Below are 25,493 nucleotides of genomic sequence, written 5' to 3'. Positions count from 1 at the left end.
GATTCAATAGACTGGAACCTTGTAGGGAAGAGGTGTCCAGTATGGCTATCTGGTTTGGGTCAAAATCACTTTGAAGAAGATGTTGAAGTGCTAGTAGTGAAGGGAGTCCTGGATGTGTTTGGAAATGGATGTGGTCAGATCTGAATAGCATAAATGTGAAAACATTTTGTGGACTTATATCAGTAGAAATGACTGTAAATTTTCAGAGAAAAGGGAAAAATAATGACTACTAATACTGGAAAGTCATCGATTAAGTTTAAAGAGAAAGTTTAAAAAGTTGGTCCATTACTGTGGTTCTCTGCTAAAAATTGAACAGTGAGAAATGAAAGGGGCTCTCTGGGTAAATCAACTGGACAAGGACACCTAAGATTCCTTCCATCTAGCGGGCTTCAGTTCTTAGAAATTTTCATCATAGGAAGGTGACACATTTAGGAAATGATTTATAGGGAATTAATTTATAATCTGGGAGTTTGTTTTGGGGAATGGCTGGAGAGAATTGGCTAGTTGGTTTGAGATCCATATTCTACCAATATTTAGAAAATCCATAGCAAATGAAGTGAGCTTCAAAGATGGGATTTCCAGGCGAGGTGGCAGCATTAGTACAAGCTCTGTACAGGCTGCTCTGAGAGCTCTATTAATTTTGTCCACCCTAGTTTGTTTCCAAGAAAGAGGAATATGAAAGCAAATCCATTACTTGCTATAATGTTGAGTTGTCTTGTTGCCGTACAAAAAAAAAAAGGGGGGGGGGGGGAAGTGCTACATGTTCAGGTGTATTTCAAAGAAACAAGCTTTGTAATAGGTAGGAAAAATTTCCAAGTTTCAACATGTCCATGCACGCTGTCATGGAGGAAGAGGTTCCATGGTTCCATTAACCCAACAGGGGAAACAGATCGGAAGGTGACAAGGTTGACCAGAAGGGGATGACAGCCTTGCTAAGGGACCTGCATGGTGGGCAGGCTGCATTGTTGTCCATGCTGAGGCTCAGCGGTAAACCCGGGTGATTTAGACAGCCTATCTGGAGTGACAGAGATGCTTTTCCTGCCCTCAGTGAAGCGTAGACCCAACTAGGGGGATTGGGAAGTCAGCTTGAAAACTTCCAAATTAACATGTAATTCATGGTAGTTGTCAAACTATGCAGCAAGGTCATCTGACCATTTTGTAGAAGCTTTCTCTGCTTGGGGAACTAGGAAGCTTTTTGCAGAAGTAGCTTCCTTCTGACGGAATATATGATCCAGGTAAATGTATTAATATTTTATAATGGTTTTTCAGCGTCAGATATCTTTTACTGGTTTTTATTTCCAAGAACGCTTCTTTTTAAAGAATTCATAGACTTTCTGTGTTTATGACTTGCTAAAAACCTACGTAAAATAAAACAAACAGTTGCTAGTTAAGTATTTCCCATTGTGGTACTGCAGTAATTCATCCTCTAGGAAGAAAGTAACAGTGGGAGATGTACAATGTGGCTGACCCCAAGGTATTTCAAGCTTGGCCCTAGCCCTGTCATGGTTTGACTTAGTGAATTTTCACACTCCCTGGAAGGGTTATTAGATCTGGTGTAGAAGTAGGATGGACTGATTGTGGAAAAGTTAATAATTCCAATACATGGAATTTGATGGACTGGACCACTCAGACATTTTGCCTAAGACATCTTCTGCTAAAAACTGTGTAGGCACAAGTGGGAGAACCTTCAGTGTCTGTTTTGGAAATTAATTTGAATAGACACATACAGGCACGCTTTACTTGCAGCTACTTTGTATGGAGATAAAACAGGAAGAAAATTTTCAAAACATGTTAGTAAAATTTTGATCATTGTTGGCACTCTGAGAGAAGTTTGTGCAGTTTTTTAAACTTTTTTTTTCACATCTACCTACTGAACCTAGAAAAGCGTTTCAAAGAGTTTGTGTTCTTCTGAACTGTAAGAATATGTACACTGCAGTTGATGATTCAGATTCATCTTTTATTTATGTGATTTTTTTACTCCATATAATTTGTTTATGTTGATAACAATATTTTCCCGTAGCGCTAAGATTTACCAGGTGTAAATGTTGCAGTTGCTGAGAGTACAAATTGCCTGATGCAAATATTAGAGATGAGCTGAGCTACTAAAACTCAAGGCACAGCTGCTCCTGATGGAGGCTAGTAGTGCTTCAAAATTGCCTGCTATTTGCAGATATTGAGTGCTAAATGTTGTTTTTCTGTTTGTCTTCTTCAGTTGCACATACCTATTTCTGGGTGGTTGCTGTGTTGTTGTTTTTTTGTTTGTTTGTTTGTAAGAGAACATTTTAAATATTTGGGGGATTTTCCAATTTTCATCTTGTCTTTTACATTTTTGTCCTTATTTGAAAGCCTTTGTTTGGTTTGTGATGGGATAGCTAGCTATAAGGTGTCTTGAAAGGTTGCTGTAACAACCCTCTTGGCAATGGAAATCAGAGAAAAATAACATAAAAAAAGTTTATCCTAGCATGACTGACCCCGTACAAGCTGAGCTGAATCTCCTTTCATTGGAGATTTTCATTTCTTCTGCTTTACTATTTTTCCCAGTTGGGGTGAGATTTATCCATGGAGAAAATTGGTTATGAGGAGAGAATGAAAGAAATGAAAAGAGAGGGCTATGCAGAGAAAAACTGAGCAGTTCTCTGATGAAATTCTGGGGGAAGTTATGACCAAGGTGATAGACAAACAGCTCTGAGATAGACAATAAAAGAGTGACTCCAGTAAACTTAAAAATCCTTCCCAGTCCTAAATCTGGCTTTAGATAATCAAATAAAAAATTAAGGAACTTAGGCAAACTGTTGTTGCTCCTTTCTGTGACTTTTTCTTGTTTGTCTATGTAATGTTTCACTATACAAAGATTTATTCACATTGCCAAAACAGAAAAAGGAATGTTTAACCCTACCACATTTTCCTAACCACATTAAAGCAACCCTAGCTTTGCTACTTAAAATTGCATTTTAAGCCTTAGCTCATGTCTTGTAGCGTGCCAGGAGGATTACAGTATTACACTGTCTTGCTCAATTGCCTAAATATCTCTTTGTGGTGCACTAATATATACATCTCTGCTTTCACTGCCATCTTTCAAGGGTTTGGTTTCATCCCATAGCACATACTCATTGCTGGGAAGACAGACCTTGATGTTTCAAACCGTGGAGCTAAATTTTTCATGTTTTCACTGCTGAGGGAAAAATTTTGCATTGAGAAGATCCTCTGGTTATTAACACATCTTAATAATGAAGCTTACAGCCTGCTGAGCCTGTGCCTTGTTAAAAAATTCCTAACACAATTTCCATGGAAGAGCAAAGGGGTCTATGCCTTCTTCTCTTTATTAATGAGTTCCTGTTGCTTCCCCATGCTGCTTAAATGATTTAAAATAAATGATAATGCGTAAATGATTTAAAATAATAATTTAAATTTAAAATATTACAAATTAAACAAAGTGGAAAAATGAGGGAGTTGTGTGGGCAGAGGATATTTCCAGAGCAGTGATGGCTGTAATTATGCAAAGGGCCATGGTGGAAAGACCCATTATAGCAAGTAACTCTAGATATGAACAATAGAAATAGATTTCCCGACTTTTTTAATTTTAATTTTCCCGACTTAAATACGACCTCGTATTTATTACAATAATGGGTAGAATGTGGCTTTTTCCAGCTACTTGTAAGCAAAGAGCAGGTAATAATTAAGCCTCATTTAATTCTTCTGGAAGTCGTATCCTCTGCTAGTAGCAGACACACTGCGGTACCTCACTTAAGGTCAGATGTCTCCTGAGGCAGCAGGACACTTAAGTACCCACTTAAGAACTTGCAACGTGTTTAAGATTATTCAGCAAAGCACAGTCCAAACTGTTTAATCATTCTCAAGGCCAAAGGGAATGTGATGTCGCAGGATATTAAGTTTTCTGCCTATACCTTCTAAAGCCAAATGCCTCAGTTGGATGAAAATATTTCATTTCTGTTCATTGCTGTATTTTCACTAACAACTGAGGTTTAAAGCTTTTTGGCTAATAAGTTTTTAATCTGCCCATGCATGGCTCTTTATCCTGTATAATGTCACGTGATCATAAACCAAGTGCTTTAGGGGAAAAAATGCAAACCAACTGAATTACTAAGTTTATCTGTATGCTCCTCATCCTCTGCTGAACAGCATTAATTCTCATTCATCCTAAAAGTCTTTATTGAAAGAGGACCCACATTAAGTATTCTATTGTTATTTGTAAATATGGCCCTAAATGTTGTTGTTTTCTATTTTTTTCAACTTTTCAATTAATTTTTTTTCAACTTTTTGATTTAATAGCCGTTCTGTTTTCTTCATCTCTGTTCAGCACCTCAAAAGGGTCATGGCCATATAGAAGAGGGAGGAACTGCAGGGCTCTCATTTTTCAAGTTGTGACCTTAGGGCTGAGATCAGTCAAGAGACTGTCATTTGCAGCAGTTCATCCTTTCAAATTAATCTATCTCTATCCTCGTTTTGCAAATGGCTTTTTCTTTCTTAAAAGAACAAAGAACAAAAAACAAAAAACAACCCTATGTGTGACAGACATCATGGGAATAATAGAAATGTGTAGGAGGGAAGTATACTTTTCACCTGTAATATTTTCAGTTGCTAATAACTGAAATTAATTATTACAAATATTATTTAAATATTCAAATTTTTATTCCTTATTTGGTTTCTGATACTGTTTAGTATCACCAACATAGGCATAATAGTCACAATTTTAATGCTTTTTTCTCTGGAGTGATGCTTGTTAGTTGATTATATGGTCATTGGGTCCATTTGTTTGAGTCACTCATGATATAAAAAGATTTTTTTTTTCCAATCTGTTTATGCCCTTTGCATCTCCCCTGAGACAGAGAATGGTGTTAGGGGACTTCTCAAGCTGCTCTGGGCTTGTACAGAAGGCAGCTCAGCTCTGGTTGTATCAGGCACTCCTAACATTTCACCGTCTTACTGAACGTTTAACCCAATTCAAGCCAAATCTCCTCTTAAATGTCATTAAACAGTTTGGGTCATGATAATTTGCTTGTCTTTCTGCCCTCAGTTTCTCTTCCTTGTCTGTTTTTTTTTTTTTTTTTTTTCCCCTCTTTTTATTTCTCCTTACTGTGTTCTTGGTTGCTGTTTCTTTAGCAGTGAGAAAGCTAAGATACAGAAATAAAGATTATCCTTCACTTTGAAAACTGAGGGACTTTAGGGGTTTCTGGTTGGAAGACAGGGACATGGTGGTGGCACCTCACCATCATGGGACTTACCAGTCAAAAAGACAGTGCCAGATTTACTGTGAAATTTGTTAGAGGTTGGGTTCAGTCTCTAAAAGCTGGATAAATAAGTTTTGGATCTTCCTGGTTATTATCCAGGAGCATCAAGGGACATCCCCAGGTTGCTGCTGAAGAGCCACGTCGGCTTGCTTGGCTCCCTCACTGTTGGACCCTTTTTCTCTTAAAAATGCACCTTTGTTTTTACAGCTCCTTCAAACATCTGATTGGTGGCCTAGATGATGTGTCCAACAAAGCCTATGAAGATGCAGAAGCAAAAGCAAAGTAAGTGCCAGCTCCTTGTGTTCAGCATAAAATCTTAATCTTATTTTTCTTGCTGCAATGGTTTTATTGATAGTGAAGCATGGTAACTTAAAAAAAAAAAAACCACAGCATTTTCTCAACATAATAGTGAAAAATAGATTAAAAAGTAGAGAATTAGGTGCTTACTCTGGATTTCCCTCGTGCTCTTCATGAGTCTGGGAGGGCCAGAAGGAGATGGCTGTCCTCAGGTTGGTGCCCAGAGCCAGGTGGTCCCAATGTCTGTCTTAATCATGGTATTGGAGTCCAAAGAAGTCTCAGACCTTAAGAAAATAAAGAAAAATAATTATTATTAATAATTGTGATTATTAATATTATCAGTAAATTAATGTAATCAATAAATTATGATAATAATTATAATTATTAATATTATCACAATTTGTTGATGATTATAATTATTAATAATTATTATTATTATTATTATCATCATCATCATCATGCAATAGTTTGAGGTAAGAAATTACAGGTCTTGAAAAGCTCTGTTTAATAAGATTTGTTTCTTTAGAGAGCTCTGATCTTTCTGAAATGTTTTCCCAAAGTCAAATCCTGTTCTGAGACAAAGAGTGAGAAATCAAGTTTGTCATTTTTGAATGAATATTACAGTTATTTTGATGTGAAGCAATATATTTGTCTAAAGTTCTAGCTATATTCGTTTCAGAAATGAGCTTTAATGTATTGTGATTTTAAAGTATTTCAAAACATCCCAACTGATAATTCACTCTTGATATACAATTTTTTTTAGTAGAAAGACTTAGGTATGTCAACACTTTATTCTATACCAACAGTAAAGCTTATTAAGAAGAACATATTCTGATGAAAATGATAGTGAATATAAACCAATATGATTCAAAAGCAAAGGTAGTTTTTTTAAAAAAATGAAGTTGCTGTATAAAAAAAATTACATTTTTTTTTTACTTTTTTTTTTTTTTTTAACCACATTAACAAAAGGGTTGGGTGTTTACTCCAAGTCAAACACTCAGAAAGTGTGCCTGTTGATCAGTGGTCTGCAGAACTATAAATTTAAGCTTGCTCTTAAGTTACATATAGAAACTTCTCTTCTTGAAATAGTGTGTAATAAGGGTATTTGGCACTTGAGTGGAGAGAAAATGAGACAACCTAAATAGTTATTCAATTAAAAATAACTGTTTGTTTTAAAAAATAAATATGCATCCCAAGAAATTTACTAATATTGCAAAGTACCTGCAAATTAAGATTTTTTTTTCTTTTATTACCATCTTTGAGTGGTACTTGAAATACATTTTTAATCATGTTTTAATTTGTTTTAAGGTACTAGAAGGCACCCTAGAGTTGCATTTTTGTTTTGAGTAATATTTCCCTGCCCCTAATTAAACATGTAAGATTTTTTTTTTCCAATGCTCAAGTTCCCTAAACTTCTTCCCTTAATTAAGTAAGACAGGAGGTTATCAGCCTCTTTTACCTTCCCAGAAAGTAGGTAATTAGAACACAGAATACAAAGTCAAATGGGACAGTATAATAGTCGATAAATAGCTATTGGGTGTTACAGATAAATATAGTGTACATTATTATATAAATTATCTATTAGTACCAGCTAAAAACATGACATTTTAATGCCAGCAACAGCTTATACAAAGCATTTTACAAAGCGGTGAAAAAGTAACCGAAGCAGCTTCAGAGAGTTGGTCCCAAGTATCCCAGGCATGTGATTTTATGTTTTTAGATTTTATTGTTAGTGCTACTATTTGGAATATTTTAATTTCCATCTGAATAAAAAGTAAGAAAACATTGCTAATGAAACTGTGGATTTTTTATTTTTTTTTAGTAATAAGATGATGTTTTTATCACAGGAGCTTATATTAAGGTTATACCAGAATCCATTAGCACCAAACAAAATTTTCAAATAGAACTTGTCATTTCCCATTTCATCATTTGTCTTTGCACATTTACAATTTTAAGCTGTATTATTAATAGAGAGTATCACATAGCAATTTATTATCACAGGCAATGTTTGGGTATGCAGATTGTATCGTAGAGTTTTTCAGGTTGGTTTAGTGACTTTTAGGGGAAGGCTTTCAGGATCTGTTGTGCACTTTGCAACATGTCTTCAGGAGGACTAATTTTGGACCTATTTTGAATAAACTCTTCATTTTTGGTAACCAGTGGGCCTGTGTTGACCTTAGCATTTTTGAGCTTTTATCTTCTTGACGCTTGTTCTTTTCCAATGCTATTTCATCCAAATGGAAGGGCAAAGCAAAGGAGTGCTGGTGATAGAAGAATTGTTTCCCAAAAGGAAGAAGTGATGATAGCAACTTTTGAAAGCAGCTTTTCCTGCCATCTTAGAAGCCAGTGCTTAAATCCTGTCACTTGAGACTGTAGGTGACAATGACATTATTGACCTTTACATATTGACATTTTGTCTTTGAAAAAGCAGAAGGGATCAGTGCTGTCTGTCATGAGAAACATTTTAAAAGGAATATGCTTTCAAAATATATGGCATTTATTAGTTGAATGCCGTATTCATGTTTGCTTGGCTCTTTGAAAACAAGAGTATTGCTGCAAAAAGATGAACAAGAATAGGAAAAAATGACAAAGTTACATTGAGAGTAAAGCGAGATGTATTGTAAGCTGCTTCAGAAAGATTTATCACTCAAGAGTTATTGTTTCTATATCTCGCAAGATAAAACTCCTCTGGGAGAAGAGTCTACTTGGCAGAAATTTTAACCTGGATTACTTTTCAAGCTGTGTTAATTAGCTTCAGCTAATTGTCCTTCAAGGGCTTATCTTTTCCGAAGAGCAGTTTGCAAAATGGAAGAGCTTGGGACATAAAGCGTATTCAGGTACTCAAATCACATAAAAGAAATTCCTACTTTCGCATCCTTATAGCTAGCATCTCAATTTCAGTGCTTGCATGACAGGTGACAAAAGGCCTTTGGATGGAGAGGAGTTTTCTGTGTGCCCTTATCTCACCATGTGTCAGGTGGACCAAGATGATCCACACAGAGGTCAGACATTCGTCAGGCATGGTCATGCAGAGTAAATGCAGAGGACATCATTCTAAGACTGCATTACAGTGTGTCAGAGCCTGCTTTTCCTTGGTGTGGTGGTCACATTCAGGGCTGAAATGCGAACAGTGTAATATTTTTTTTATTCCTGTCAATTAACAAATATGAAAAATGGCTACAAAATATGCTACAGAATGGCAGCAAATACATTTTCTTAAACACCTATCCATATCAAGATGATTATTAAACTCCTATTAATTTAGAGGTTCCTGCTCAGCAGAAGCACAATTTTAGAGGTTTCATGTTCCTAAAGCAGGACTTGGGCCGTAGGCAGGTGTTCATTGCAGAAATAGTACAAAATTGGTGGCACTAAGGTTTTTTTTGTTTGTTTTGTTTGTTTGTTTGTTTGTTTAATATCTGTGTTAGAACATGACTAGAATTCTGCTGCCACAGAGGTGATGGTCCCAGTGCAAGATGCATCTGAGAGATGGTTAGGCAGAAGTTGCAGGGAAGAAAAGCTTTCCATGCATCCAAAAATCGTCCAGCTCTGAAAGGACTGAACAAGTTTTTGTTGAGTTTATCTCTTGGCAACCTGGTGTTTTCCCAGGTAAGCCCTGAGATATGGCTAGGTTGCTCCTAGGACCTGGGAAAATGTTCTAGCAATCAAACTGCTGTGGACAATGGAGGTACCACTTCTTGCCCATGGGCATGATTTAAAGTATCTGCTTGGTTCTTGAAGGAAAAGAAAATGCATAGCACCATTAAAAAATACTTCAGCAGAGCAGAGGGGCTCACTGCATCAATAAACGAGGGGTCATAGTGGGGATCTAAGGCTTTTATCTGTTCTCAACCCCGGCTTTTAGGCATCCCCATAGTGGCAATGACAGCTGTAGGCGTCTCCTTGTTCTGCGTGGACACCTTTGGGTTGTGTCCTGAATGCCTGGCTCTTGGCCGGCACAGGCAGCCAGGATGCCCCACACAAGGCTGTCCCAGTGCTCCAGTGGGAAGGTGCCCAGCAGTTCCTGCCAAGCAGACCTCGGAGACAGTTGTTTTCTTCAAGGGTTTTGACCTTCCTGTCTAGGAAAGCCAGTCTGCACCTGAGCTGCTGAAGGCAGTGGAATTCAGTTGCTAATGTACTCGAGCTGAGTTATCTTTGATACCATTTTGTGAGTTTTCTTAAATTCTGGTGAGTATAAAAATTCTGGCCTTCATCTAAATGGAAGAACCCATTTTTATCCTCACAATTACAGAGATCATCTTTATAACATAAGCTTACTCCAGCGCCAGATTTGATTTACTTGTTTACAAGTAATATCTTCCTAGTTTTATATTTTGGAGAGACTTTTTCCTGTTTATTGCAAGCTTGGAAGTGGCATTACTCCTTAAGAGCATTCTTTGTGCTCAGTCTCCCGATTAGGTCAGAAATCATCAGTGAAACTACGTAATTAATATTTTACTCCTCAGATGTATTCAGATTAGTTAATAAATTCGTCAACTAATGAATATTAGTTACATTCCTGCCAGTGCGAAGGTGAAGGAAAGAAGCAAACTTTTAGCTTGGTTTGTGTTCTGAGAAAGCAGGACTTTCAAAAGAACAGCACTCGTGTCCCAGGGTCAGGCCCAGGTCCAGCACACTCTGCCTGTGGTGTTGGTGTTTGGGGCATGACGAAGACACCTAAATAAGAAGAAGACACATCTAAGTGTAGATTCATTCCAGATAGAGCCACTATTGCAACTCTCATAAATCCAAGAGGAAGCAGGTGGTTTCTACTGCAGTTATTGGTGCCAAGTGAGGTGAAGGTTCAACAAACACTACTCGCTCCAGGCACAGAAATCCCTTCTGCTGGTCTTCCCTATCCAAAAAACTCTTGAGGTTAATCACTGCACGCTCCTTTAAGCACTAACAAGGTCATCAGATGAGGTCCCCACTAGCTTAGTCCCACCTTTCTGTGACAAGGCTGTAGGAAGGCAGCGCCCTAGCCCATAGCACAGAGATGGCAACAACAAGGTGTCCCTCACCACAACGCTGGGAAAGCTGGCAGCGTCCTGGCTTCATCCAGCCAAGCAGAGCGCATCCGCTCTGATGACCAGGGTCCCTGCGCTCCTTTTCTCCTGTCACATCCAGAATTATCTGCTGATGTTGATCTCCTGTGGCAGCAGGGCTTGAAATTAATACCCTATTGAAGTCCAGACACTGGTGCTTTCATGATATTGCTCCAGGCTCTCCACAGACATGGGCTATTTTGATTGCACTTTTTGCTTTCTTTCATTCTAGTTGTGTTACAGCCCTGGGGGTATGCATCTTGATACTCACAGCCAAAATTGTCTCCTTTTCATGGGACTTGAGGAGGCAGGGACCTTTATGTAGGTATACAATTCTTTTTCCTTTCTTAGCAGCTCTGACCCCAAATACCCTTCATTTTAACTTGTTCTGTTTTTTAATAAAGAGCTCCATCCAAACCTTTTATTCTACTGGCCGGGGTCATCCCTTTTGTCATTTTACCCCTCGTCTTTCACTACATATGTTCGTAACAAGGCATCCTAACACTTTATTGACTTAGTTTTGGTGCAGAGGGTTGTTGTTAATATTTTTCCAATTTTGTATTCATACTTTCTAGATATTATTCCCCTTTCATCCCGGCTTGAAAAGTAAAATTGACTTTATTCTAATGAGAATGATACAGATACTGTTTTACAGTTTGAGCGAACAAAGCAGGGTGATGCCCTGTCTCATTTCCTTTCATTTGCAGCTGCCAAAATGGCAATACGTACAGCAATACATTTTTGCACTAGTATTTTCTACGATGCCAGTTTAGGAAAACTTCTTGGCTCGGCAGGTGCTTGTGTGCCTGGCTGGAGGGCAGCCTGCTCCTGGTGTATCGCAGTGCCTGGTAGCTGGAGTCCAGGTGCCCTCTGCTGTTCAGGGCTTTCCCCGTGCTGTGTCCAAGTACTGTGCTCTGCCAGATGAAATCCTCGTATCCCCTGGTCTGTCTCATTTCTCTCTTGCCAACATGTTAAAAGCAGAAAGTATTTTCAAGCATCCTGTGTTCCTCCTCAGTGGTATTTCTTGGAGGGCCACTGCTGGCTGTCTATGTGTCTCCTTCGTATGCAGCCTTTTCTTTTGCTTTATGAGGTTTTCTTTGGGAGCCATTTTTACAGTTGAAATTGTCTCTGGGAGTTGGGCGCTTATTGCGCTAGGTCTGTATTAGTAATTAGCACAGATTAATAGGAGTGGATTTGTAGAGAAAAAAATGTTGGTGGCAAGGACCTGATGTATAGACTGTATGCATTTCAGTGGCATTTTCCTTTGGAGTACTTCCAGTCTGGTTCCTTTGGACTCACCTGAAAGGAGCCCAGTTCTCATGCTCTTGATGTTAGAGGGAACACTAAGCTTCAGTTGCACCAACAGTTGCTTCAGAAGCGGACTCCTTGTCTGGGGCAAAATACATTTTAATGCACCTTGGGCACGAAGACTGTTCTTCATTGCTTTTGTCGTCACAGTGCTCGTCTGAAGGTGGTGGCAGAGATCTGGTCACACATGCTGGTGTTCCTGTAGTGTAGGCTTTGGCCCTTTGGAGGTTTATGGGTACCAGGATACAAGTTGCGGCCAACCTCTGCATGCATGTAGTGAGGCTGGAGTTGGCCCTAATGGTACTCAGCTCCAAAAAAAGTGCCATGGCAGAACCCTGCTTGCAGCCTCCTGTTCTGGTAAGATGGGAAAGCTGTGCATGCAGATGCTGGTCTGCAAGCCCCTTGGTGCAGGGTGTTACTGACAGGAGAGCCAGTCTGTGGGTTTTGTGAGTGATAAACAGCACTGTGTGTCAGGACAGGATTCTTTTTATTTCTTTATCTTCTCTTTTTTTAGAAAGGTAAGCCAAGAAGGTTTTTTAACCCCTGCTAAACATGAAATTCCAGTTAGAAGTTCCAAATCGGGAGACACCAATTAAAGAGAATGATTTAATTAAGATCCGACTTTCTGTTGGGCCACAGCTTTTGAAAACTTTTGCTGAAATAATTCACTGACCCCCGGTGTCAGTGAACTATTGTATGATTAGATTAGTTATTCTTCTGCAATAGAAAATATTTTCTGGCTTACAGCATTACAAAAATTGGACAGCATGAGGGCTATAATAATTGTCTCCGTCTCCCTCTGTGTCAATTGTTTTCTGAATTAGTGACCATATGGAAACTAGCTTTCGCCTTGGCTATCTGCAGTGCCAGAGTGGTGGTGGGGGAAGCTTTTGGGGCATGCAAAAAGGGAGAAAAAGATAACTAATTCTATATAAAGCAGAACTCACAGTCATTTCTTTTAGGCTGTGTAAACAATTAAAATAACTCTTGCTATTTTGAGAAAAGGAAAAAAAAAAAACCCACACCAAGAATGTAACTGACTTTAAATAGCATTCTTTGGACTCTGCCATTTGAGACTTTTTGCTTTCTGCTGGAGAATTTTTGTGTATAGCAGAGTTGGGCCTTAAATAATTTGTAATTTCATACTGAAGCCAACGTTAGTTTGTATCCAAGTCTAGCTATCAGATATTCCCAATTGCTGTAACGAATAGGTGTTTACTTAGAAAATAAGTTCTCAGAAATGATTTTAAAAGGTAAGAGCACATCAAGGTAACATCCAAGGTGATAGTCCTAAATAAAGGTAGTAGAGACTGCTAAATGGTTACTTTATTTTTTTGATGGTGAATTGACATTTACTTGCAGTCTTGCATTACTCATGCAGAGATCTGTGCTGGGTAGACTTTATGGCTGCTTTCCTCTTGAGAAAATGCACTGTGTAATGCACTGTGTCGCTCACAAGGGATATATTAGATTAGCTTTTAAAAACAGGTCATTTTTATTTAGGTAATAATCTATACACTTTTCTCTTGCTAACTTGACCTTTCGATATGATAATGGGCTGTGTCAGATGGCAGATTGAAGCGCTAGCAAAAAAAAGTGCTTTTGAAGCAGGCTGCTATGATAATATTTTACTGCATTTGTTTTATAAATTAGAGCCCAATACTAGCTGAGAGATGATGAAATAAAAATGCAGCAGAAAGCTTTCTGAAGATTATGAGTCTCATTCCAGAGGAAACAGAAAAATAGTGCTGTGAATGCATCTATGTGCTCAGCAGCTTGAGTTGTACTTGGTAGCACTTGATGGAAAAGGAGGTCTGTGTATTAGAAATATTAGCCTTTCTTCTGGCATTTATCTGAGTACTTTATTCTGGAATCTCTCAGAATACTTTACTAATCCTAACACTGCCATTTGTATAGCACAGTCTTGGTAGCTTTAAGCAGAAATTTTGGCAAGCTTTGGCATCCGAGAGGAATGGAGGGGCAACGGTAACATGAAAGCCTTTGTGCACAGTTTCTGTCCATCTGGTGCCCAGTATGTTTTTGAGCTGTCCCCAACATTACCTACATAGGTCTGTGAGTATTACAGCACTGGCAGACGGACTATTTCTGCCCCACTTTCATCAGAGGGATGTAAATAACAAGGGTGCTTCATCAGAGTCAAATATATTGTAAATAAAACTCACTTATGCTCCTTCCGTAGGGACCTACTGATTTTTGGAACTGTTAGGAATAGTTGTGGGATTATTTGTGGCTTTTCCAGCACCTGCTAGAGCAGTTGTCCTTGGCTGTACCTGACCAACTCTTATGAGGTCCACCAGGAGTTGGTCTGACCTCACTTTTAGGGGGAAATGTTGGTAAAGGACAGAAAAGAGAGAAATGTAGTGCCAGTGAGAGCTGAAAGGCAAGGATGTGGTTGGTGCTGGCACCCAGGCTCTAGGAGGAAGAGGTTTGGGCTCCAGGGAGGGCAGCACCAGGGGAGACGTGGAGGAGCACCATCTCCCCTCTGCTGACTTTCCTTGCCAGAGCAGGTCAAGGTGTTGCCAGATGAAGTTCTTCCTGTGTACCTGAGAAACTTTTCAGGCAGAGATATGCAGGGAATGGCTATAAAGGTTTGAAAATTTGCTCTATGCAGTTATTTAAAAAGCAGGGAGAGGGGAAAGAGCAGAGGGTGGAGGTCCATATTTCAAAGATGAGTGAATATGAATTGTTTTCCCTGAGAAAGTTAGTAAGCGTGGTACCCAAAAACTGCATAGCAAATTCAATTGACCCCTGAACAGTAATTGTGTCAAATTCAAAGATGAAATTCAATCACTGAACTGTGAAATGGAAGAAATTTAATCCTCCTGTAAGTGAAAAAAGCAATACAGGCTTAACTCCAAAGTTACTGCTGATGCCTCCACTCCACCAGCAGCTGAGACACCAAAACAAACCTTTTTTTTAATCTTTTTACTCCCCTTTTCCCTGCAAAGTATACATAATTGGTTTTCCTGAAGGTTCAAATTAATTTCCAGAGATAGCTTACAGTCTAAATGTAGTCCACATTAAACTCAGGATTTTTACTCGTATCTCATGATTATGAGCAATACTGGACCATGGCAATACTGGCAATGTGGTGCCTATGTTGCAGGCTGCCAAAACTCAGCTGCAAGACTCTCTTATTTTGATGTCCGTTAATTTTGCCAAATGTTAAGCACTTAAACCAAGGGCAGGCCAAGAGGCTTTGTAGAGGAAGAGCAATTTATGCTGCCGAGATGAGTCCCTGCCTTCATCGCTGCCGACAGACAGCTGCGGGACCCACACGACTCCACACTCCCTCCTTTTGGTGCAACGGGAAGGTGACAACCTGCTACTACAGTAACTTAATCTGTAACACCAAGTAAATGAGGCTTACTTACAAAAAAAAAAAAAAATGATGCTTCCAGCAATGCTGATGGATTTTTCTAGTTTTCTTTCCATTTGCTTGCTTCCAGCACTTAGGCCATCCCAAGCCATACAGCTGGGCAGTACACTTATTTATCCTGACTATGCCACACTCCACTTACATTGATTTGCCCTGTGTTGCATTTGCTATATTTTCTCAGTGCCTGACTCCATTAAATGATTTGGGAAGTGCTGAGCTCTAAGTCTGTAAATCAGCTCCTCAAGAAAAAAAAGAGGAAAAACTGTTCTTATGATTTAAATGATCCCACAGCTTTTTCATATGTATAGCAAGGTAAAACATCAAAAATATAGATAAAATGAAGTTTTAGAATATGTGAGAAAGCTGAGTGTCTGTAAACCCTGAGAGAGAAGTTAAAAGTCTGATCTTCCCCATTATTTTGGACATGAATGTAAAACTACCTGGAAGTTTATAATAGGACTATTGTGATTAAATTTCTGATATAACTTACAAGAACACAGCTGTATTTAAAATTCATTTCAGTAATGGGAATTAAGCGTTCCTAGCTCTATCTGCTCAGTGTACTATCACACGCAAGCATTTTTACACTCTGTTTTTAATATTTGATAGGCTTTGTTACTTCATTTTCACGTGTGATTTCAGGTCGCTCTGCTGAACACATCAAACAACGTAATTTGTTGATAGCAAAACGAAGGATTAGTCTGATACAATCTCGACAAATTGTGCTCAAAAAGCATTTGTGGAATTGCAATCACAGCTCTGCTCCCGAGCAAGGGAGGAGATTTGCTTGGTTGTTGATTATCTCCTACAAATGGCTGTGCTGTACCTTCACCCACAGCCATCAGAACTGCAAGTGCACTTCCAGCTCCTTGTACCAACCGTAGTCTCAAATTAAATCATGAGATTTGCTGCACTTGGTGCATCGCCTAATCCTTCATGCTTTAAGAAGATGCTTTCTAATGAAGATGTATTTCTCACACTTTGAGATTTTAATGGATAGCTATTCCTTATTTCACGTAGAGACTTACTGTGCCAAAAGGATATCATTCATCTTTGATGGCAAAATATATTCTTATAACTCAAAATTCTTTTAGGAGCTGGTAACAAGAAATGTCCTGGCAGTAAGCCAGTAACTGGCCGTTACTCTTTTAACATGTAGGAAAGTTGCCAGTCAGTCCCAACAGATGCTGGTTTTGCAGAAAAGCTAACTACTTGAATGCTTTGAAAAATGAGCCATCTCTTTAAATTTTTCCAGCTTCTTAGCTTGCTTTCCGATTGCATACACTTAGGGAAATGAAGGTCTTAAGTTTATCTTTTCAAAATTTCAAAGATATTTTATGATCCTATTATCAACCTGACTGCTTACAAATAAGCCATTTTAATACGTATGCAAAAATTGAATTGTTATATTTTGTATCTGGGTCAGGTTTGGACGTAAAAATGTTTGTTAAGCATTGAGCATGTGCTTAGTAAAGGCATTACCTCCTGCTTGCAAAAGGTAGTTGAAACAAGAAGATAAAGCTCCAAAGTTCGCATCTTAGGAAAGAAAGTCCTGCATGAAATTACTGCTGTTGCAAAAACACCCTTGCTAAATATTGAAGCTGACATTTAAAAACAAACAAACAAAAAAAAAATCAGGAATTGCATTTGTCTTTTATTGTTGCAGCCTTTGCAAGGGTAAAATCCTCCAAGACTGAGTGCCAAGAACAGCCTTCCGTGGTCCTGGACTGTGCTTAGCACTTCACAAAGTCCCCTCTAAAGTTAAATATCATCAAATGCTTTTCTTCCAGTCAACTAAAATAAAACTCAAGTTACCAAAAACTTACTTTAGGTGAACTTTTTAAATGCAGAAGCAAAAGTATGAGTATCTTCTCTTGTTTCTCTATGTGTTTTGTTCTTTAAAGCAGACAGGTTTTTATCATTGCCTTGTTGTCCAGAACAGCTACTGTCTATTGCTCCTGGAAATGGAGAAAATATTCAGACTTTTCAGGAGAGAAATAGAAGGTGTAAAGGCTGGAAGCAAACAGTCCTGTACCTTCACTTTCCTAATGTTGAAGGTTGGGGATGGTTTCAGATGAGGGCATGTACAAGGGTGTCACTTGAGTGAAGGGGCCCTTTATAGTGAGTCTCATTGGATAGCTTCAAGCATTTTGCAGTATTGCTTTGAACATGGGTGGGGGAAAAAAATCTCAAATGTTTGTTTGATCAGCAGCATCTCCTGTGCCATTTAACTGAGGAGACTAACATAAGAAAGCTGAGCTCTAGGTGTGCCAGAGGCCATATCATTCAAGAAGTCAACAGGAGCTACAAATAGTGAGCTCCCCTTTCAACTTCATGATTGCTGGATGTCACATTTTGGGTTGAAAAAAAAAATTATAGTCATGTGAGCTATTTTAAAGTTTTCTTAGTTTCCCACAAGTTCTTAGTATATGAAGTGCTTAGAAGATGAACATTTCTAGAAGAAGGTATCATTACTTCTAGAGCTGGTGCTCAGCATAGGCTGAGCATCGCCCTTTAGGAGACAGCAAGAGGAGGGTGCTCAGGAACAAGGCAGGGACATTCCTCGAGGGAAATTTTCAGCTACCATGGAGGCATTTTGAGATGAAAGGCCCTTTGAGTCTGTAAGTGAAGGCTATAGTAAAAAAGTAACCTAGGTTCCCCTGTAACCTAAGCTTAGCATTGGAGGAATCTGAATGCTGACCTCCGTTGGCTGTCAGTCAAAGAAACTTGGTTACCTGGGCATTTATGCCATTGAAGTAAACTTTTATCATAGGTATTTATTTTGGTTGAAGGAGAGAAATGCTAATGGAATACTTGTATACAGGTGCAATTTTTATGTTTTTGCTGGAAAGCATATTTAGAAAAATGCCTACACTCATTCACAGATTTATCACTGAGTTTTAAAATTTATTCAAAGCTTGAACTAATTTATAATATTGTCTCTCACTTTCAAATATCTTGTTTATGACATGAAAAATCCTGGTATCATACTGGCAGTTCACAGGGACAATCAAATTGCTAATTTTCCTGAACTCCTGCATCTTTAATAAGCCCCTTTATCTAGATTTTTGAAGCTAATTCTGTTCAAATAAAAATCTAGGAATGCATTCAAAATACATTCACTTCTTCAAAACCATGAAGAAAGCATCTGGACTGTTCTATGTTCAGAAAGCCATTTTTACAATGGGTTTGGGACCAGGGGCTGGAACCGGTTCTCCAGGCATCATTGCCAAAGACATTAATATTTTTGGTAAGTGTAAATGCAGCCAGGGTGGCAGCATGCAGGAGGCATTACTGGCTGGACTCGGGCTGATGGCTGCAGCTGTGTCCTGCCTGAGCTGCCTTTCACATGGATCTGTCGGGACTGGAGGAGCAGGACTCGGCTGCGGCTCAGCTTACATGAGCATTTGCAAGCTAGGAGGTCGCTTCTGGGTGACAGTGAGGTTTTTGGCTATGCTTTGTGCTACGTGTTCCATTGGTATCACCCAACGAAAAGGGTGGGTTGGAGTTTCCTTTGGCTGCACATCATTTTTGAGCCAGTTCTGCAAAACCTGTCCCTGCTCACCCTGTGAAGCATCCATGTCCCTGCACCATGTCCCTGCACTGTGCTCTGCCTGCAGCCCCTGCAAGGCCAGCAGGAGTGGTTTTAGTATCTTCTGTTGTACAGAAGCCAAAATCAGTGCTTTGGCTTTTAAATCCTGGATGAATTTTTGCAGGACTCTTGGAGTTTCTTATAAAAAAAGGAGCAAATATATATCAGATAATTAAAACACAATGCATAATCAGAAGCAGTTTTTCAGGGAACTTGAATCTATACACCGGTATTAATTTAAAATGATAAAATCCACCTTACAAGGTCATAAACATCCATAAAATTAGTGCTTGTTGCCCTGTTCCCACAACTCAAAGCTCCAGTGTAAATGTAGGAAACTCAGTTACGATTTGGAGCACCTGGAGAACTGAGGATCAGGCCCGCCGCTGAGGAGAAGGTATTTTGCTTGTTCCCAAAGTGAATGCTGTGAATGTGCTTCAGGGCCACGATGGTCTGCTCTAGAAGACGATTTGATTTCAGAAAGCAGTTATCAGCCTGTTAATAGTCAGCACTCAGTGACTCCAGTCTTTAAAATTTATATTCCCTCTATTTATTTGATAGGCTGAGCATTATCTGGCTTTTCTGTTGCAACAGCACTCGTACCCAGTGCCTGTTTTTCATATTTATATGTCTAATAAAACATAACACTGCCAGCTTAGACCTGTTCATTTGTATTTTATGCTTTCACTCTTTACTCTCAGTTTCTATGGGAACCTGGGCTGGTGCAACAACAGAGAATAAAGAGATGAAGAGAGGTCTTCAGGACCATAGCTCCTTTTCTGTGCGGAATTGCCAGCATTATAAACCAAGCACAAACAAGCAGAGAACCAAATAAACTTGGAAAGGAAAATCAGGGCAGGTTAAATGCAAGAAAGTTGATGGTAATTGAGTTTCTTCATGGAAATAGAGTAGAGAGAAGGTCCTCCTTCCTGAAATATTTTGCATGGGTGGTTTTATGCGTTTATGGTTTGAAAATCTGTGTCCAGTGCTTAAAAGTTAGGTTTACATTTTCTGATGAGGAGATAACAATTTTTAGTACCTTCTTTCATGGCTATTTCAGTTTAGTCTTCCACTGTTTAAAAAAACAACAGAAAAAAACCTCTCCACTTGATATAATTATTTATAGCTCATGAGTTGGAAACCTGGCATAACGTACAACGTATGGAAAGGAAATGTATGCAAAGGAAAATACATTGTAGTTCATATATCATGATATCATTTAGCATCCACTGCTTCGGTATCTGCCAGTGAATCAAGGTAATAGATTAGCTGAGATAATTAGCTGAAGTAATTAGTAGGAAATAATTAGGAAAACCTCCTAAGGACATTCCTTGCAGCGGCACAGTGTGTATGTAAATTCTTTAGGAGATGCTAGTGTTTCAAACTGACTTGGAAGCATATGAATGTAATACTTTGAACACAGATTGCATAAGGCTATGATTTAAAATAAATAAATAAATAAAATGGCATCTTTCAACTGGTCTGGATTTAAAACACAGTGGCTTTGCCAAACTTTGCACATATACAGAGTATACACTCATATACAGATATCCACAGAAAAGGTCTTTGAAACAGTGGGTTTGGTAGGGCTAATACTGATAAGACTTACAAGCAGTTCCTGAAACACGTCATTTGTTTGGTTTAATGTTCATATGCATTGAGGTGGATGTTCACAGCTGTGCTCCTGAATATCTAGAGCTGGCTATCAACAGATAATGAGATATTCCTCACAGAATCAGCTGAAGCCAGGACACCCTTTGGGATACTTGGTATTATCATCACTGTACTATTGTTTTTCTTACAAATGCTTATTTCTGAGGTCAAGCAGGCCTGTTTGAGATCATCTGCTCTTATAGGCTCTTTCCAGAACCTGAATTTCTGTGTGGATTGATGTGGCAATCACATTGAAATGAAATGAATCACACCTTCTCTTGATAGATACCTTTTCTTCTCACTGCTGCCTTCTTTGAAGCCGGTTTGGGTTGGTATTGCTGATTTAGGGTAGGTTGTATTAGATGAACTTGCTTGGCTTCCCTTGCTGCCACTGTTTGGGTCTGTTGGTTCAGAAGCAGTAGAGTAGCTAAAAACCGTGAAGTTTTCAGTACTGCTGAACAGCACCATGAACAACCCTGGACAAGTTGCTTTTCTATTTCCCTTGGTTTAAGGATCAGAAGAACAAGATTTAAGATCTACTAAAGCAAGGAACTACATCAGAAGTTGACATTGTTGCATTATCTCCATCATCCCATGTTACAGATTCCAGGGGCATCTCAACATCTTTTTTCAGAGCTCCTTGAAATATTTTTCCCTATGCTTCCTGCTTGCTTTGTTTTTGAAGTAAGGTGATTTCAAAATTATCTTTCTATGTAGTGTTCAAAAGTGGAGTGGTAAGCATTTCACCTCATAACACAGCATCTATAAATAGCTTTTTATCCATGCCAGGAAGTTCATCTTTCTTTTCAGTTATCTCTTTACACTCATTGTTACCCCTGAATTTATATAGGCTATCTGTTGGGCAAGAAATTCCTTTGCAGTTCCAAACTTTTTTTTTTTTTCTATTTTTTCAATGAGAGAACTTCATTGTCCCCTTCTCCTGGGCATTACTTTTTTCTGTCCTTGTTATTGTGGTGCTCTGCCCTCTGAAATATCTAAGTGTCTCTCAGTTGTTCCAACAGAAGAAAATAAATAAAATAGCACTAGATTCCCTTTATTTCTGCTCTAGAATTAGTTTCGGAGATTTATGTTTTGTAGACATTCATTAAGGTAAGCAATGATGTAGAGCAGCCTTGTCTCTCTGGTCCTTCCACATCCCCATGGTGGAAGAATACTGAGACTCATGGGAGAACCCAGTGCTCTCCAGGAGGTGGTCTCTTCCACCTCCACTGAAAGGCTTTGGACTTCTCCAGTGGAATACAGGTTCGAATGACTTTGACCACTTCATAAAGGTTTACTAAGGATGTAGTCCATTCAATTATAAAACAGGGTTGGCTCTGGAATGTAAGTTGACCCTTCTCAAAACTGCCAGGGCAACAAGTGAACTTAACAGGACCAGAGGGGTCTTTTGACTTGTGATGAGCTTTTTGGGCTCAAGAAGTTGGTGAAGGGTAGCTTGCTGGTATCTGCCATGCGGTACGGTATTCCTGGGGATCTTGGAGGGTCTCCACTGCTAGGTGTAGAAGACTTCCAGCTGGCAAGACTGGTAAACCTGACCTACCACTGTGCTACTTGTAGTGTCATAGCTCAGCTTTGTCAGCAGCAAAGAACAGATAATCATGCAATGAGGTTGTCTGTGTAGAAGACTTTGAGGAACCAGGCATCAGATTTAGGCTCATCCTTGTGAGAATTCCTGAAATGAGAGCAGGACTCCTAGTGGCAGGCAGCCTCTTTGAGGTCAGTCCCTCGTAATAACCACAGGATCTCTGCTCCAGCCCCTGCAGGAAGAGCCAAAGAAGGAATGCTGCAATGGTCTCAAACCTCCGACCTTGAATTCACAGTCATCTCCTGCGTGCTACCTGATCGTTTGAGCTACTGGACACTCAACCTTTTGGTTTACAGGGGAAACGTGATCCTTCCAGTTCGTTGCTAATGCCTCCTACACACATCCGAGTGTGGGTCACCAGAGCCCAGGGATTCCTCGCTCCTTCCCAAACCTGGGCACAGGCAGAAAGAGCTGCATCTCTTCTGTGTCTTTAACCTTTTTGGTTCCCAACCATGCGACTTATATCTGGAGTTGTCCTAACTAGATCCCTACATCAATTACTGATCCTAGGGAGTATCCAAAACATCAGGATCAGACAAAAACAAGCTGAAGGAAGCCACTCCAAATTGTGTAGCCTCCCCAAGAAGGCAGGCATTTTTGACAAATCTCGTACCTCTCAATTCAACTGTAGCAAGGAACTGCTTTAAAAACTAAGGATTAAATTAAAAATGTCACAGAAAGGACAAGTTGAAGCTGCTGTAGCCCAGTGGTGTCAGCATTGATAAAGAACGAAGCTAACAGGACAAAGGAATGAGATTAATTTGGAACCATATCTGTTCAAGAAGATGTGACTACCTCCACTTCCTTTGCCTCCAAGATTGAAAAAATATGAGAGGTGCATAGACCTAGCATTAGAAAGGCAATATTTTTAGGTCCTAAATGTCTGTTATCACAAAGGAGTATCTCTGGCTGACATTTCGCTGCTTTTGGGGAGGGCAGTCTGTGTAGTGCTGCAGATTAATGGAAAAACAGGAGGTCCTGCTGCACTGTGGGTGGAAAAATCAAGAGAAAAATGGGAGTAAGGTAGAGTATCAGAGCAGCTAAGCAGGAAACAAATAGCAGGGAAGGAAAATATGCAGCAGAGGCAGAGTGCAGCACACTTCAGTGTAGCTGTTCAACACAGGGCAGCACGCCTGCAGCCACTTGCTTAACACCAGTGGATTCTTGTCAGGTTGAAAACAAGGGGACAAAAGCCTTTTTTCACAGCCTTTTAGCTAAATAGGCTTGTTCTTCTCTCTATGAACCCAGAGGAGAGGTTTTGCCAGTCTGAAGCCCCAGCAGCTCTGGAAATACCACAGCTGCTGTGAAGAGGGCACTTGCAGGTCTTGGCTACAAAGGATTGAAACCCACTCTACTAGAAAAAATAAATAAATAAAAAAAAAGAAAACCCACGTGTATTTTTGTGGCATAGTAAGTAAGATGAAACAGTGCTGTCTATTTAAGAAGCTTCTCTTTTTTTGGTCCCCCTGCTGGATGGATACATTCCTAATTCCCTTGTAGCATTTAGAAAGGCTTCTGACTTTCCCTGGGTTGCCCATTATTAATCAGGAGTTGGCGGCATTTGACGCTGAAGTGCCATGCAGTAAAATCTCACAATTACGCTTCTTTGGCATGTAGCTGAGTTCAGCCCTTTTCTAATTCATTATCAATTCTATGTCATGGCAAGGGAAGCTAATTCAAAACCACCACTGCTAATTCCAGGAAAAGAAGAAGGCATTAAGTCTCTTTGGGGAGTTTCAAGTGACAGCATAGCCATTAGTGGAGTGGAAATGCAGGAAGACGATCTTTATCAGAAACCAAGTGTTTGGCTGTATAATTCTTCCCCAGGAGTCAGTATTTACCTTTTAGCTAAGTATTATTTTTACTACATTAAGAAATAAATGTTATTGGGCCTCTCCATCTTCTTAGTGAACAGCAGTTAGAACTTTGCTGTTTATTAAAGATGCTGAAAGAGTGAGGAAAAAAAATCATTTAAAAAAAAGTGCATGCTTCTCTTTGAGAGCAGAAACGAACGCAACTTTGGAAAGATTTTGTGTATAGAGTTACAAGTGGGTGATATTGGAGAAGTGTTTGCAATGCAAAAAATCCTTGCTTTGATCTAGGCTTTGTATCAGATCACAGAATAGAGAGGATTATTCCTTTGCAACTGCTTAGGTTTCTGTTGGAAGAAGCATCTCTGTACCACAAAGATACTTAAGAGTTTAATGAAAAATCTTGGATTTATTACAAAAATATAAATGGTGGAACAGTCCTCTTCTTACTGGGGCCAGGGGATGCTAAGCTATATTTCCTTCTCCTGAAGCCCTTGTTATGGAGCTTCTCATGAGGATGATGATTACAAGGATCATCTTGCTGTCAAAACTCTGCTACTTCCTCATGTAACACATTTACAGTAGCTCCTGTGAAACCAAGGAGCCTCAGCTGAGTCTGTGAGAGTATTCATGGAACTAGCACTATGTGCTTGCCCTGCTTGTGAGAGCTGGGCAACATTTAAACAGCACTTCTTCCACGCTCAGGATCGGTGCATCCCTAAGAGTAGGAAATCAGGGAAGGGGGACAGAAAACATGCATGGATGAGCAAGGAGCTCATCGACAAGATCAAAAGGAAGAGGAAGGTCTATGAAATGTGGAAAAAGGGCCTGTCCTCTTGGGAGGAGTATAGAAGTGTTGTCAGGGCCTGCAGGGACGCAACGAAGAAGGCTAAAGCCCACCTAGAGATGAGGTTTGCAAAAGAGATAAAAGATAATAAGAAGTTTTTTTTTAAGTATGTAAACAGTAAAAGGAAGACTAGGGATAATGTGGGTCCCTTGCTGAACGAGGGGGGTGTCCTGGTAACAGGAGACTCTGAGAAGGCGGAGATACTGAATGCTTTCTTTGCTTCAGTCTTTGCTTCAAGGACTCCCCCCCCACCCCGGGACTCCTCAACCCTGAAGGGAGAAGAAAGGGTCTGGGAAGTGGAGGGCTCCCCACTGGTTGACGAGAGAGTGGTTCGGGAGCGTCTGAGTGGAATGAATGCACACAAATCCATGGGCCCTGACGGGATGCATCCACGTGTACTAAGGGATTTGGCAGAGGTGATCACCGAGCCGCTCTGTATCATCTTTGAAAGGTCCTGGAGACCAGGAGAGGTGCCTGAAGACTGGAGGATAGCCAATGTCACTCCAGTCTTCAAGAAGGGCAAGGAGGATCTGGGAAACTACGGGCCAGTCAGTCTCACCTCTGTCCCTGGAAAGGTGTTGGAAAAGCTTGTTCCGGATGCCATCTCCAAGCAATTGGAAGAGAAGGATGTTATGAGGAGTAGTCAGCATGATTTACCAAGGGGAAGTCGTGCTCGACCAACCTC

General features: G+C 39.7%; 1 protein-coding gene across 10 annotated transcripts in view; it reads left to right on the top strand.

The window, feature by feature from the left end:
• The window catches only part of PRKG1 (protein kinase cGMP-dependent 1), a 467,683-nt gene that overhangs the window by 383,931 nt on the left and 58,259 nt on the right, over positions 1 to 25,493 (top strand). For all 10 annotated transcript variants that reach the window (XM_083843685.1, XM_083843686.1, XM_083843683.1 and 7 more), the window contains one exon: positions 5,457 to 5,531. In XM_083843685.1, the coding sequence (XP_083699811.1) occupies positions 5,457 to 5,531 (75 nt within the window). The remainder of the gene's footprint in view (positions 1 to 5,456; positions 5,532 to 25,493) is intronic.

Source organism: Anser anser (genome assembly GCF_964211835.1).
Source record: "Anser anser genome assembly, chromosome: 7".
Taxonomy (NCBI): Eukaryota; Metazoa; Chordata; class Aves; order Anseriformes; family Anatidae; genus Anser; species Anser anser.
The sequence above is the reverse complement of the archived record's forward strand: the minus strand, read 5'-3'. Positions and strand labels throughout refer to the sequence as shown.